The 15,310-nt window shown below is 37.7% G+C and overlaps 1 protein-coding gene across 1 annotated transcript in view; it reads left to right on the top strand.

Moving 5' to 3' along the window:
• The window catches only part of LOC115315959 (A disintegrin and metalloproteinase with thrombospondin motifs 7-like), a 94,251-nt gene that overhangs the window by 39,082 nt on the left and 39,859 nt on the right, over window positions 1-15,310 (top strand). The window contains 6 exon segments of the mRNA XM_040213691.1: window positions 2,237-2,284; window positions 3,108-3,238; window positions 7,169-7,240; window positions 7,438-7,511; window positions 7,513-7,584; window positions 11,880-11,929. Of these exon segments, the coding sequence (XP_040069625.1) occupies window positions 2,237-2,284; window positions 3,108-3,238; window positions 7,169-7,240; window positions 7,438-7,511; window positions 7,513-7,584; window positions 11,880-11,929 (447 nt within the window).

Consider the following 15,310-nt stretch of genomic DNA (forward strand, 5'->3'; position numbering starts at 1 on the left):
TTGCCATTCGTAGCACCACCTTGTTGACTTCTGTAAACGACCATTTATTTTCTTCTGAGAATTTGACGTCTATATCTCTGAAGATATATTTTCGTTGTAGTAGAGCCAAACGTGTCACTGTCTTTAAAAGGTAATAGCACCTAGAACACATACAAGGACAAAGACGAAGTGAACAAAAAAAAGGCGCTTGTGTTCGAGCACTTCGTCTTCATTGTTGTTTGTGTTTTCGACGCTATTACTATTTAAAGACTATGAACCAAATAGCCCTCCTATCCACTTTGGTGTCAGAGTAGCAAAGGCTGTAAAATACACTGGGCTCACTGTGCCTAAACAAAAGCCATTCGAGCTGCGCAGCGCCGAGCTATCGCCAGCTCAAGCTATAGCATGTCCTTCGAGCCAGGCAATAGAATAAAAAAAGAGGCCGTTTATCGAAGCAATGTTCCGGACGTCTAATTCCTCTCTGGTGCTTTCGAACATACCACCTTCACTACCATTGGAAAAAATTTCCTAATTTTGATATCCGCAAGAAATCTTTGACCTATGTTACTGATATATAAGATGAGCAGTAGCTGCCCAAGAACATAATATTGAGGCACACCAGGAATAACAAATAGCTTTTCAGACATCGACATCGTGAACTGCACGAACCGTTCTCAACAACAATATGAAATTGTGCAGGTATGCTGAATATAGAATAGAAAGATTATGACCATTTCAGGAGAAAGAACCTCTTCCGTTATGTATTTGGCATTCTTATTGTTGGGCGTCACTTCACACCCGAAAAGCTTATAAAGTATAAACCTCATGTAAGCGATTTGGCGAGCGACAAGAAAAGCGACAGCGATCCGCTTCGCTGTCGCTTGGTCAGTCGCCTGAAAAGGCAAACCGCATAAAAGCGACGGGAGCAAGCGACCAAGGAAATAAACTACGTTTTTAGAAGTTCAAAAACGAAGCCCCGCGACGAGCGACAGTGAGAAATTTCCGAGACTCGTCGCTAGCTTTTGACGCTGTCGCCGTCGCTCGTTAAATCTCTTACGTGCGGCTCAGCCTTAAGGGTATACAAAATTAACCGAAAAACCCAACAGTCCAAATATTTAAGATTAATGTGCAGAACAAATTCCAACCAGCCCTTTGTCTATACACTTTCACAGTGTACCCTCCCCCCGCTTTATTAACTCACTAAGCCTGGGTTGACAAAAAAAGTTACTAGACCGAGCGTTTCCCAAAGCTGTCTGTGAATGCTCAATTTTCACAGGGAAGCAATTCTTGATAACATAAATGCATTTGCGTTTCTCCAGTCTCAATAAATAATATAAAAACGATGCGACTGTGATACTAAATAAAACATGCCCAATATTTTATATCATTTCCATCCGCATAAATGTCATCAAAAATATAAAAAAATGAATAATAAAAAAGACCTGAGCAGTAATTCTCTATCACATATTGAAGCTAAAGCCAATGTGCCTGCAAGCTTATTCTATACTGGTATGGTAACCCATGAACTAGAAAAAAACGACACGGAAAGCACAAAGCTCCGAATACCTAATCGAACATTTAGTCATTTATAGGACCGGACGTCGTTTAAAGATTCGACCAGATTAATCGCCACCCTTCATTTGCTTAATTAGTGAATAAAGTGTTTCCTTTATTGCCGTGCATAATGACAAAAGGAAAAATAGAATTACAGTTTGCTTAGCTTTTGCAGAATATGTGTTGAACGGCGCAATGTACAATTTGGATTTTTAAATCAACCTTGACGTGTAGTCACAAGCAGTCAAACGGCAGCCATACTCACAAATGATTAATTCAGCCGCAGATTCAAAGAGGTTGTTCCTTGATACACTGCGGTAATATCGAACTTCTTTGGTTGTTCACAATAGCCTCTGCTGTGGTAAAGAGACACTCGCGCGGCGTTAAAGTGTCTAAGTCACATCAGCCTTCTCCACTTGACTAGAATTACAAATCTCACCCCTACAGTTTACATTAGAACAAAACTTCACGTGAAATTTGCTTTCCAATAGGTGCACTCGACCACATCTGCGTAGTGGAAGCGTTGAATTTATACTTGTGATTTTTCTCATCATTTAACCGATTAACCAGTTAGAAAGAATATTTGCGATTACAATAATACTAGAATCATCGGTATATTAATCTATCAAGTGCCCAGCCATAGTAATTTGTTGTAACCATCTAGAGTTTATATTAACAGAATAATTTGTTACTCATGTTGCAGAAACAACTCACAATCAACTGGAAGGGCGATCTAATGGATATCATTTAAGTAAGTTAATTTTATGATGTAGTTAAGTGATTGTCTAGGACTTAAAATGTTACACACTTAATGAGTCCAAATGTGCTTGGGGTACGCTAAATTAGACAGTATCATTATCTAAAAAAGCTAAACAATGCAAAGCAATTTTTATGATTGCTATATCTCCACGTATCCGCATGCCGCTGTCCCATTTAAGATATTAAACGAAGACTTGATTTTTTTTAATTTCGCGAACACAATTTACAATGCTTCCAACTTCGGAATGAAAGTTGTATACAAATGTATGTTGCTTCAAAGTCAATAGCGTTATGCAGCTTCTGTCGAAAGGAGGGTCATTTAAAGAAGAATATTGCATAAAAATAAAATATATGCATATGCTTCGACGAACATACTTGATAGATATATTGAATGTCCTGTATATTCGAACCCTTGACACGATGATGTCTAAAAAATGTATACTTGTACGCATTCGCAAACGAGTACAGCGAAACCAGTGGATATATTTACTAGATAACTGATTATACAAGCCATATCCTCGATAGAAATATTAAGATAAGCACCTAAAACTGCTACCAAGTTTCTAAGCACTTTGTTTTTACATTCATTTTTCTACATTCAGTGATGTAACCAACCATATCTTACTCTTCCAGAAATTGAAGCAGCGAAAAGCGTAGTATAAAAGAAAAATACGCCGTGTTTTGAATTTTCACAGATGAACAGACTACTTCAAACTGACTTGTCTGTCCCAATTTCTCTATCTGCAGTTTGTGCTATGAGTGACAGGCATGTACACAACATTTGGTATCACTCATTTCAAAGTTTACTTTTACAGGCACTCCGGGACAAGTACAAGTTCCAGACCCATTTTTGATTGAAACACTGATTGTCGTCGACAAGTACTTTTACGAAAACTTTGATAACGATACACAGCTTGTAACATATATCGCCATTTCTATGGCAACGGTATGTACTCTGCGTTTTGATTTATTTTCCAATATGCGCTCTTATTCGAGTTTTTTACCTGAGTGTGAATCGTACGATTCAGCGCAATGAACAGAGCGCTGCAATATCAGCTTGACGGGCGTATTTCAGTCCGGGAAGGAAAAAGGCCATGTGGGGTGCCCCTATTATGTTAAGGTGCTAAAAAACATTCGAATGAACTACTATTCGTTGTATTGTCGTAATGTTGACGTCCGTTTCATAGCTTAGTATGCCAGAGCCACCCCCGAGAGGATTTTGCATTATTCGGCAAACACTAAATTGGGTCAGCTTACATTGCCGCAGATTAAACACCGCTCGACACTATTTGGGCGACGACAACATTAGTGTGTTCCTTTTTACATTTTACTCAGGTAGTGTATTTTGAAGCGCCAATTTGTATCGATCACTTTAATTCTAATAGACCTTTTTCGCTTACTCTTGCCCCCCACCGCCAAGTAGGCATATCGGGTATGGGCGACGAAAAAACATCAAAACGTTTCAACCTGCAAATTGTAAAATAATAAAGGGGAGGCAAAACGTGAATGTGTGACGGTTACGTTTATGTCCTAAATGCCTTTATCGGCGTGGCAACGGCAAAACAATGTTTTCGCCCATACTAGAAGTGGCGATAATTCAAGATCGCGGCGCCCTTGCGGAAAGGGTCTATAGACTGAGCTCTTTGCATCACTATGGCAGTCTTGATATGAATTGTTTTTGACACCATAAAAGGCAATGACGAGCCAATACAACAATGTTGTGGTATCCTCATTGCCCACATAACAGCCGTAGGTGTATGAGAACGTTTAAAACTTTATTCATTATAATTGGGTTAGAAATAAACTTGACTATAAATAGTGCCTGGCACGTTGTTGTTTTATGTATTACCTTTGTACAGCCAGCCATCGGCTGGCCGTATATTCAGTGCAACCACGTAGTAAATAGTGAAAGAAACATTACGTGCAACGACATGCTTTAAATATGAACGAAGTAAGAATAATCGTTAGCGAAATAATGCTTTATAATTTTATTTTATGAATTCATTTCTTACATTACAAAAGAGTATTAAAATGATTGTCTTATTTAAAATTGGAGACTACTAAATTCAGGTGCTTTTATTAACGTATAAAATCAAAATGAGTGACACAAAAACAAAGATGCACTCAGGACGGGAAAAAATTGTTTCATAAAAATAAGCGAAATATGGTGGAGTTAAAACTTAAGTATTGCAATTTATTACCCATATCGTGAGGCATATTTCATGCATATCTCCTGTAAACTATAGGCTTCGAAGTTGCACTCGAAACATTTATGGGTGCCTAAAACGCGAAAGTGTAGCCCTAAACAAACCGCCCCAGTCCCTCAACTCTGCAGGAGTGATATGAACAATTGATCGCTATAGAAGAAAAGCAAAGTATTCCGACGACTCAGTAGTTATCTAACGATAATGAATGCGAATACTTTGAGTTACGAACCTGCCGAAGGTAGTAAAAGTTAAACTGAAAAGAGCAAACAACTCTATCGATTCCTTAGTGACTCACCAAGCGAACCACAGTGAATAAACTGAAGTATGCGAGTGCAGTGGTCAGTCATGAAAGATATTTCAAGATTAACAGACACATTTAGGACAGATCATTTTAACCAATAGATCCTTCTGATCACAGCTGTAAACAACGATGATGTTAGTTGTGCGATACCGGTAAAATTAGTTGGGCTCCAAAACCTTGCATGACGAAGTCCGGCAGTCGACTAAATGTACGACAAAACGATATAAAACTTTAAAATTTTTATGCAGCCTTACAACAATAGGCCAAGGTGCACATGTTTAGGGCCCCATGAAAAGCTGTCTGTCACTGGCGGTGCTTCTCAAGCATACGCTGCCTTTAACCTGGCTAACAACGATGATTAGTAACGTTTGTTGAGGAAACCATTTGAAATGAAGTGGTATAATTACAGAATTGTTACAAAATAGTAAAAAATCCAACGTTTGACAAATTTAAAAGACGGAGAGATGCACCAATATATACACTTTTTATATTCATTGGTGTGTTCAAGAAAAAATACTAAATTTCGCCAGGACATTTCGGACACGTGAGAACAGCACTCGGGAAAATACCGAGATGAGCTAGCGTAAGATAAGAAGTTCAGAATCCCTACGTTTCGAACGGAGCTTTTCCCTTCAAGCGTTGAATTAAGAGGCCATATTTCGCACCTATACAACAAACATAGGCCACTACGCCTCATGATTTTTACTTGGCGACGGACCTCTTATTCTACACTCATGTGTTCCGATTTTCCTAAAAAAACTGGGTCTTCTATACCGACTGTGATTTTATTTTAAATCCCTCAACCCGTTTTAATACCTTTCACACACCTATGCACACCTAATTTTCAGAGTTGTTTCCTCTAGCCTGCTACGCTAGCTCTTCTTTCTCCCTAATTATTTTCAGCAATAGTTTATGTACCTGGCGCATTAAACCCATAGACGCTTTTGTGGCACAAAAATCCAATCAATCAATTTCCAAACTTTCTAGATTTATTTCATACTTGTTTCATAACAAGTACTTGTTAGAATGGACAAGAAAACAATAATAAATAGATATTTTAATGCGTTTCCTATGAATACATAGATCCATTTCAAAATGCACTCTTTATATATATATTAGCTTATAATATAACTAATACATATAGGTGGGGCAATCTAGCGAGCACAAACTTTCTTACTCGGACATTCTACTGTTTAGCACTTCTTAAACAATCCATACGGACCTATATTTTCGACCACCAAACCTTAAGTTCTTAAACGTGAAAATAGCATAATAATTCAATGGTAAAATAGGTGTTTAATGTTGAGCATTTGCGCCTTGAACTAAACAAAAAGTTGGTCCGGGTGTAGGTTTACTATGCTGCATAAATTTCCGTAGAACTGTGGCCGCAGCTGAAGAAACGTCCACGGGCTTCTTTAGCACGATGATGCCGGGGGCTCAAGCGAGTGCCGTTGCTCGGAGTCCGAAATAGACAAATGTTAGGCCCCCGCATCACCATCTCCGAGGCTCATATGCAGAATTGCGTGCGATTGTTTTTCAACGCTTCGCCGAGTCGCTCAAGAGTGCCGAGTGAACTGTCCGTACTGCGGAGCACGCGCGCTCGGCCGCTCGGCCGCTGTCCAGAGCGATGAGCGAAGAGTGTGAAATCACGGCTGCAGTAGCGGCGTCTATCAGCGCGTAAATCTGACAGGAGCGCTTCGGGTTGAAGCGAGCAAGCCAGCAGATAAGAAAGGACGTGCGTGCGCAGTGTGCGGTTTTCGGCAGCAGCCGGTGCGCTGTGAGGGAGCGCGATGATGCAATGCGGTCGGCGCTCCGGTGTTATCTGTTTGACGTCACTTCTGTGACCAAGTTTTCATGGCATCAATCTCCCAACTTTTCACCCCCTAAAAAAGCGCGGACAAAAACGTAGTTCTACGTTAAAAAGACACCGCACGTCACGCGACGGCGATGGAAGTGCCATTGTCTGGAAGGAGCGCGTTACCGCTGCTTTTATGCAGGCGGTAACCTTCATGAAGTTCTTGGACAAGATCTTCATGACGGCAAGGAATATACTAGGACATTCCTACAAAGCAAGGGGTAATATAATGAAGACAATGTTGAGTGGGGTTCGAAGCCCAACCTGCCGCGCGGCAGACGCAAGCTTGCCAATTGCGCTAGGCACGCGACACTATGACTTACAGACGTGAAAAAGCAAAGAAGCATTAAGTAGTGTGAAGTCGCTATGTTGTTTTTTGTATAAAGTTAGAAGAGCGAGCACAATAAAGACGTATATAAACCGCAATGCCTTTTATATTAAGTTAACGCTGTATTTGTGTCATTTGCAACAAAAATAAGTGAGAGCTAAATTAAACAAGTCTTCTTGGTTAAGGTGAACGTCAGATATTCGAACGCCAATAACCCAAAAGTACAACTCCTCATCGTAAATATTACAAAGGACCTGGTATGTTTCATTTTATACCAATTCTTTTAAATTGTAAAGCACTAAGAGTTAAATCTAATTGTTATAATGCAATTAAATGCAAAGGTGCAAGCGAGCTGGACAATAATGATGAAAACGTGTTTGTCCTTTGTCCCTCTTGTTCCCCTTCTCCAGGGATTATTTTCATCAAATCTAATTGCATCTTTTATTATTTTTAGGAATCAGATTATCTGCGACATATTTTAGTTTCAAATCCAGACGACCGTAACAATCAAATCAAGTTCTACACTTCATGAAAGAACATTACCCCAGTTTGCTAAGAAATACAGGGACGCCACGTGCGACGTTGCGTTGCTCGTCACAGGGTAAGAACACTAGCAGAATATATGAATGTGTTCAAGAAACATACGAAGACATATCATATAGGAACTACAATGTGCTTACTTTTTTAATTTTTATTACACAAATTATATCAGAAATATTTTGGATTCTAATAGAACATGCGGATTTGCAGCTCTAAATTATGATTGCACTTGGTTTGTAGTAAGTCAACTATATAAGCTAAAAAATTGGGTGAATGCTGGAAACAAATTATGTCTAGCATTTGTACGTGTGTTTAAATTAGTGCGGAATAAAATAAGTAATCGGTATTGTTTTAATAATTAGCATAGGATTTGGCTTATTTTAATTTTTGTTCTGAGTAGGTCCGGCGCAAGCTTGGCTTTTAATACTCAGTTTGCAACCAACAGCCTTTATCCAGTCTTTAAAGCATCACAGAAGTTCAAACAGTAACAAAAAACGTAAACGGTTAGACATGTATTAAATTAACACGAAAAGTTCTTTAGAAATAATGCTACAACAAAAAAAACTATGCAGCGAAGGTTTAAAATATTGAACACGTTAATAAAATCTGCCATTTTCAATACTCGCAGGAAGAAACAGGTCGGTAGATTATCACATTTTATTAGTTTAGTTACAATTGAAAACGAGCGCGTTGGTTAATAGATACAAAACTTGAAAGTATAAAACAGAGAGGACGAGAACGGGAACAGGACATCTTTCATTTAGCAACAACATAGAATGGCACAACGATAAAACCGCCCCCCAAGGGTCTCAACGTTCTCAAAGAGGGAAAGGAGATACTAGTTATAAAGGAAAGGGAATACACTAAAAGAAAAGTTTGAAAAGCGCATCAGTAATCTAGTTATTTTCGATTACTTAGAATTCAACCTTTGTCATTGTCAGTGATAATGCAGAATTATTCTTGTTTGCAGTCCAAAAAGGGAATTTTACTATAAATATAAGAGTTTAAAAAGCTGTAGCGTCACGACGAGGTGTCAATATTCTAGTCATCCCTGGTGTTAAGAATTCGACCTCTGTCTTTGTCAAATGATAATGAAGGTGCAGAAATGTTGTTAACAGTCCCTATGGCAAATGATTCGATGATTTCTCTCCCAAATCTGTTGTTGTGCCCGCCCAGTATTTTAGTATCAGAAAAATGAGGAGTACAGTCATCGCATGTGCGACTGTGAACGACAATGGGGTGATACGACTCAGTTGAAGCCTTTTTTGCTTCCAAGTTAAGTTCTCTGAGTCGGTGGTTGACGCATCTCCTAGTCTGTCCAATGTACTGACTGCCACAGCTTAGTGGAATCGAATAAACCTTCCTTTCTTCGCATTCCACAAACTTTTTGGCATGTTTAACATTGCACCCTCGGGGGTCTGTCGCTCCCATTAACCGTTTTGCACATCTGTTTGAGGCGCATACAACAAGAAAAAACCGATAGACCTTAAACGGTGCGCGGAATTGTGCATGTAGGGAATCACAGTGAAACGACCTTTCTTTTTTGAAACAACTTCCGGAAGTTGTGGTTTGATAATGAACCTCTTAAGGGTCGAGCGAAGTAGGTTAGCAGGACAGTCTGCTTTTTCTAACCTCTGCTGTTCTTATATTTATAGTACAATTCCGTTTTTGGACTGCTAACAAGAATAATTCTGCATTATCACTGACAATGACAATAGTTAAATTATAAGTAATCGAAAAAAACTAGATTACTGATGCGCTTTTCAAACTTTTCTTTTAGTGTATTCCCTTTCCATTATAACTAGTATCTCCTTTCCCTCTTTGAGAACGTTGAGACCCTTGGGGGGGGCGGTTTTATCGTTGTGCCATTCTATGTTGTTGCTCAAAGAAAGATGTCCTGTTCCCGTCCTCGTCCTCTCTGTTTCATACTTTCAAGTTTTGTATCAGTTTAGATTGGACCACTAATGCTCTTCTGCTTTAAAGTTAAAGCTAAATTTGGAAACACAAATTTACAAGGAAATATTTCAGCGCTCATACGGGATTAGGTCAACGACAAATAAGTAGCGATGATATAGATTTTTTTTAGTTTTTTTCTTGCTGGCGGAATAGATAGAGTTGGTCGTAATGATAGAGCACACAGCCAGCCTGAATGCATTATAAGTGTTTTCGTCCTTAATAATTTATTGTACTTGCTTCTGGTTAACTATACATGAATAATACATTTTAAAGTAGCTGCTACTAGGTGGTTGGGACACTTTGGTAAAGAGAAGTTGTATAATTTGAAAAGGGAAATAGAATAGAGAAGCACCACTCCGTCATGAACCTACAAACTGGCGATTTTAAATTTTGCAATATTTTTGAAGTAAACGAAGCACTGCTTTGTGCTTATAATTGCTGTCATGCGTCTATACATTAGGATGGTTTCTAAACGTTTGTCAACGACAAATGTAATCAAAAACTTGGTCGTGAGCGAAGTTCTATTGATAGAAATGTCAGCCTGAACATCAGGTATTGAATCTCTATTGTACTCTCAGGTTTCGTACAAAGGTCTTGTCCAGATAGAAAATTGATGGCAAACTTTAGTTAAGTATCCACGCTTCACCCTAATCAAGAAAAAAACTAAGTTTGTGGAAATCGCACCCCAAACTAAGAGCGTATCCAATATCGCACCTCATATTGTCCGGAGTTGCGTGTGGTGTGTAAAAGAGAACTAAATATAACGTAGCTCAAAAGAGCGCCAATCGCATTAGTGTAGGGCCAAAATATTTGTAGGGTAAGCAAAACACTCCTTTGTGCTTTTAACTGTTTGTGTGCCAAGTGGTTGTGCTGTATATAATAGGGTGATTTATAAAAGTTTACCATCGACGGATTTAACCTAAGACTCGGTAGTGAGCGAGAGTTTTCTGTTAACAATAACAGCCTGAAGAGCCTGCCTTGAACATCTATTGCATTTGTCGCACTAAGAGCAAGGTTTGAACTGACCTCCTCCCGAGGAAACATGGTAGTATGATGTTTCACTGGTTTTGATTTTTTGTTTTTTTTGTTTTACGGCTGTTGCGGAATCTTAATTGTACTAGCCCAAAGCGACACAAGAAAAGATAAAGGGCGGAATATTTTCGTAATTCCGCACTGAAACTAACTATTCGTCTAACACTCCGAGAAATTTCAACATTTACACACGAAAGTGCAGCTTCCAAACACTGTAAATACTGGGCTCGTGTGAAACCGCAACGACCCGCTCCAACCTTGCATCCAACGGCTTGTCTCGACAGGAGTGGCTCATGGAAGGAATCTTACTAATTCTGCAGATTTATGTTTCAGCCTCGTCCTGTGCTGCATCTGATCGCGTGAATAAACCTTCTCAGAGCTCCACCGGCCCACATTTGCAACGTTTTCCTATTATAGGGTTTCGTGTTTTGGGAATTCAATTGCCTTGAAACCTAGTTGTTGTTTTTTTTTTCAGGAGCGGGGATATTTTTTTGCATATTTGGTGTTTTTCAGTGTCAATATTTGAAGTGGCACAAAACAATGGCCGCTTATAGGGTTTATGTTAAGAAAAATAGGTCAACAAATGAGATTCCTTGATCTCTACGAAATCTGCGCGTGACTCGAATACTTCGAAAACGTTTCGGCACCGAGAAGAGAGGAAACCAGAAAAGTGTCGTGGTTCCCAAACAAACGACTGGCCCGGGGGGAGTTCAGTGGAGCCATGTTCCAGGTTCACACAAAATAAAGCTGTAGATAAATGTTTCCATACCACAAAGCTTGGGCTCTTATTCAATGACATCTCAATTTCTTTTGTATTATCTTGTCGAAACCGTTTCGGTGGTTAATTTTAGGTTTTAAATTTATCTGCATTCTACAAAAAAACAAAAACAAAAAACAGAACACTACTTATTACATTTCTGATGTCTAAACGCTAGAATTTTGTAAATTATTTATTTACCGAACATATCTAACCTACCTAATCTGCTCCTAGTCGGCTCCACCCAACTCGAAATGTGGCTCATTTAGCAAGAATTTAGGTTTCATTTTTTTGTGTATTCGATAATATTTTAATAGGTTGAAAAGAACCAATACAATATCATAAACGTTTCCTGTCGTGAATTTTAGAGAGCGTGCCGTTCCTGTGAACCAAGAATAAAATGTTTTGCTAACCTAGCTTAATATACCATAATCAAGCCATTGGTTGAAATCGCGTCATACAGCCGCTGTCAAAGTGTGGTGCAGGCAGTAAGTTGTACATTCTTATTTATTTCAAGCGTATTCTTTAATGATTATTGCCTTTTTATAGCAGGAAAGTTTAGATAATTAATTTTGTAAAGAGCACCCTTAAATCAATTTAATTTCCAACAGGTTGGAGCTCGCCAAAAAAAGTGGTGCCCATGTATCCGAGCATGTAAAAGGTTAGTGAAATCAGTTATTGCCTCTCTGAGTTCAACACCACAAAACAATGAAGCACATTTTTATTGCATAGACTAACAAATAAAGTTAGACATGTTTGTGTGTAATGAGTTCTCAGTTAGCAAAGATGTGCGTGAGTATTCACCTTCCTGAAATACACCGCGCGGCATCAGCCACGCAATTAAGAAGCTTCGCGCAAAACTAACACGTGAAAACCACAGGGGCTGTGATTGCCGCATCAGGCCACTCTAGGGGCTATAACGGGTTTTAAAACATGAGTTGCTTTTTACGTTTATGCCTCTACGTTTATCTACGTTTATGCCTCTGCTGCCAAATTACAAAAGAAATATAATTGATATCACTTCAACTAGAGGACAATTTAGTTTCCGTGTTAATTAGTGAGAAAACGGACGTCATGTGACCTGCTTTAACGTGAGTTTTACGCCTGAAGTCACGTGACACCGCTGACACCTCCCATCAACATGAGCAGGTCCCATCCCAGCTAACCCATCAAGTGCTATTGCATCTTCATTGAATTTGACAGAAAGTATAAGTCAGTCTATATCAAATTTTAATTTAGATGTATTTGATATTAATGTAAAAATATGGAGGATATAGGCAAAAAGCCACCAAAATACTATTTGATTTGGTTTGCACCATCACCACCTTCCCCCAACCCCCACACAGATTACACGCTCCAGAATTTGACAAAAATAGTTAATGAAACAGTTATATTTGGGAAAACACTTATGATATCTACACAGCAAACATGAGACAAAAAATGTCAAATTCAGAGCAAATACATTTAGGAAACAAATAACGTAAGCGAATTTGGATGATAACTGAAGAAAGAGCAAGGATTTAATCCAATAATTTCGAGCACTAAGTGAGACATGAAATGTGAAATAAAGAGATTCGTTTCTATAGTTAGTGGGAGCGTGAGAAATGAACAATATTTAATTCTCACGAGTGATATATGTCTTGAAGTTTCTTGTTAAGTTTATTAATTGTTCAATATATTTTATATTTTTTCATGCAATATTGCTTTGTTAATGTCCTTGTATATGAGGATAAGAAAATTGATTCCAAGCTTTCTGAAGTTTGGTTTTATTTAGGCATCGTATTTATATTTGAAAATAGCTGGCACAGCTTTTTTGTAGTAGAAACAGCTTTTTAATACTACATGTAATAGTGTTCCTCCAGACCAAACGACCTCAGTTAAGGTGCAAAAGAAAAGGCAAGATTTAAGTTTCCAACCTTATGTTAGTGGGTAGAAAAAAAACCACAAAAAAACGTAACCTTGAAAGAGCATTTCAACAACGTCGGCCATTTTGTTAGCCACGATAATAATGTTTCTCAAAATTAAATTATTTTAGAAAATAACTTTAAGCTTTTCACTAGGGGTAATAATATATATATATATATATATATATATATATATATATATATATATATATATATATATATATATATATGTACATATATATATATATATATATATATATATATATATATATATATATATATGTACAGAAAGCATCTGGCATTCCTTATTATTTTGTTTAGAATTTTAGTCCTGACAAGTACAGCCTTGGTTTTACTGGTGTTGATTTTACTGGTGTTGTCTACGTGTTTAGCTTACTCAACCCGTTATTTGCACTGTACAGTAATTCCTCAGCATCTGGAGACGTAAAAATAAACTTGTGTTAGCATAAATTACATTGTGTATTATTGTCAAAGTTTATTTTGGCATTTCTGTAGATATTAAAAAACAAAGGTCAAATCATGCTACCCTGATAAATCCCATATGGAATGGACTTGATGTCTGAAATTCGATTATAGATAACAACTTTCTTGCGGCAGAACTCAAGGTAGCTACTCGAATTCAAATAAATCAAGATGAGACTTTAATTTTTTTTAATTTAGTTGCGCGGTTTATTTTTAAAAGCTTTCGATATGTGTATGCATATTTCCAGGGTTATATTTTCTGTTGGATTGAATTTAAAATCAATAGTTTTTGTGTACAGTGATCAATTTGCTTATCGACCCCTTCTGAATCAAAACATAAAATTCTGTATTATGTTATTCGTGTTACAAAATTGTATCATAAATTTATGAATTATTTTTATTCACTTTAAAAAAACTTGAAAAATTGAGAGCGGCTCATAATTTGATAGTTCTTTCTTTTCACGACCTTTAAATAAGACGCTTGCATTTGCTAGCTGCATACGGGATGGAAATATGTCATGCATAAAAGCAAGGTTATGCAGGTGTTGAGAAACAGGTTAAATTAGATCCTAAGACATGTTTGACCACATGAATTTTTAGGTAATAAGCATCACAACAGCAACAATCGAGGAATTAAAGAAATGTGCAATAAATTTCCCAGGCATTAGTTGGCTTTCAAAATGCGCTCGCGCAATATGTGTATTAAGTAGCCGACATCACGTGGATCGTTTGTTCTATTAGACGGGAAAACGGTCAATGATTGAAGTAGTTAGCAGTTCGCACTCCTGGTAGTGTCGAGCCGCTTAAGAGCCACGACCAAGCACGGTATTTGCCCTTCGCCACATAATGTCATTTTGTATCCCTATTTCCGTCTTAAATAGGTTATAAGGACACTTCATTTTTGCATGTTTAAAAGAAATTATATGTCTTTATTTCTAATCACTTCAGAAGCACTCAGATCGTCTAGATTGCTCGTTTAAAACGTTTAAGAGACACATCTTTTTTAGAGAAGCATTCCAATTCCTCAATTTCTCATCCACACCTTCTATGGCGCACTTATTAGTGACCAAAATGATTTATATAGACTGTTTGGAACGAAGCCAAGAACTTATCATAGGCATCGTCTAGTTTTGTTTTAGTGTATACTTCCTTCAAACAAGTATGTAACATAATTTTAAAAGAAATATTATCTTAGGTATTAAAATACATTTTAGTAAACTGCATTCATGCCTTTGAAAAAATGTTGTACATCCACTAACGGAGTTTTGAAAGAGTATTCTGATTTGTTATCAGGAATATCCGCAGGTAATCACTGTTGTCATCGGCAATAACTCTTGAGAGCAGTTCCTGAGTATCAATATTTGTAATAAAACATCAAGTTGTGGAACCACTTTGAATGGAGTGTGGCATGGCAATTTGGTTAGTACAGAGATTTAAATGTGACGGTTCAAATTAAGAAATCGTCAGATTTTTTTGGTAAGCTCCGGAGGTGAAATGGTGGATAAGGTATGCAATATTTCCAATAATACACCTCCGCCCTTCTTACAACAGCGGCTAAGTTAGTGGGTATCGTAGTCAGGTATTTGTAAACTTCAATATCCGTTACATAAGATATCTCGAAAAGCATTACAACATGATATGAAAAGAAAAGAAAA

The sequence above is a fragment of the Ixodes scapularis genome, unplaced genomic scaffold, assembly GCF_016920785.2.
Source record: "Ixodes scapularis isolate PalLabHiFi unplaced genomic scaffold, ASM1692078v2 ptg000460l_1___fragment_1__unscaffolded, whole genome shotgun sequence".
Lineage (NCBI taxonomy): Eukaryota > Metazoa > Arthropoda > Arachnida > Ixodida > Ixodidae > Ixodes > Ixodes scapularis.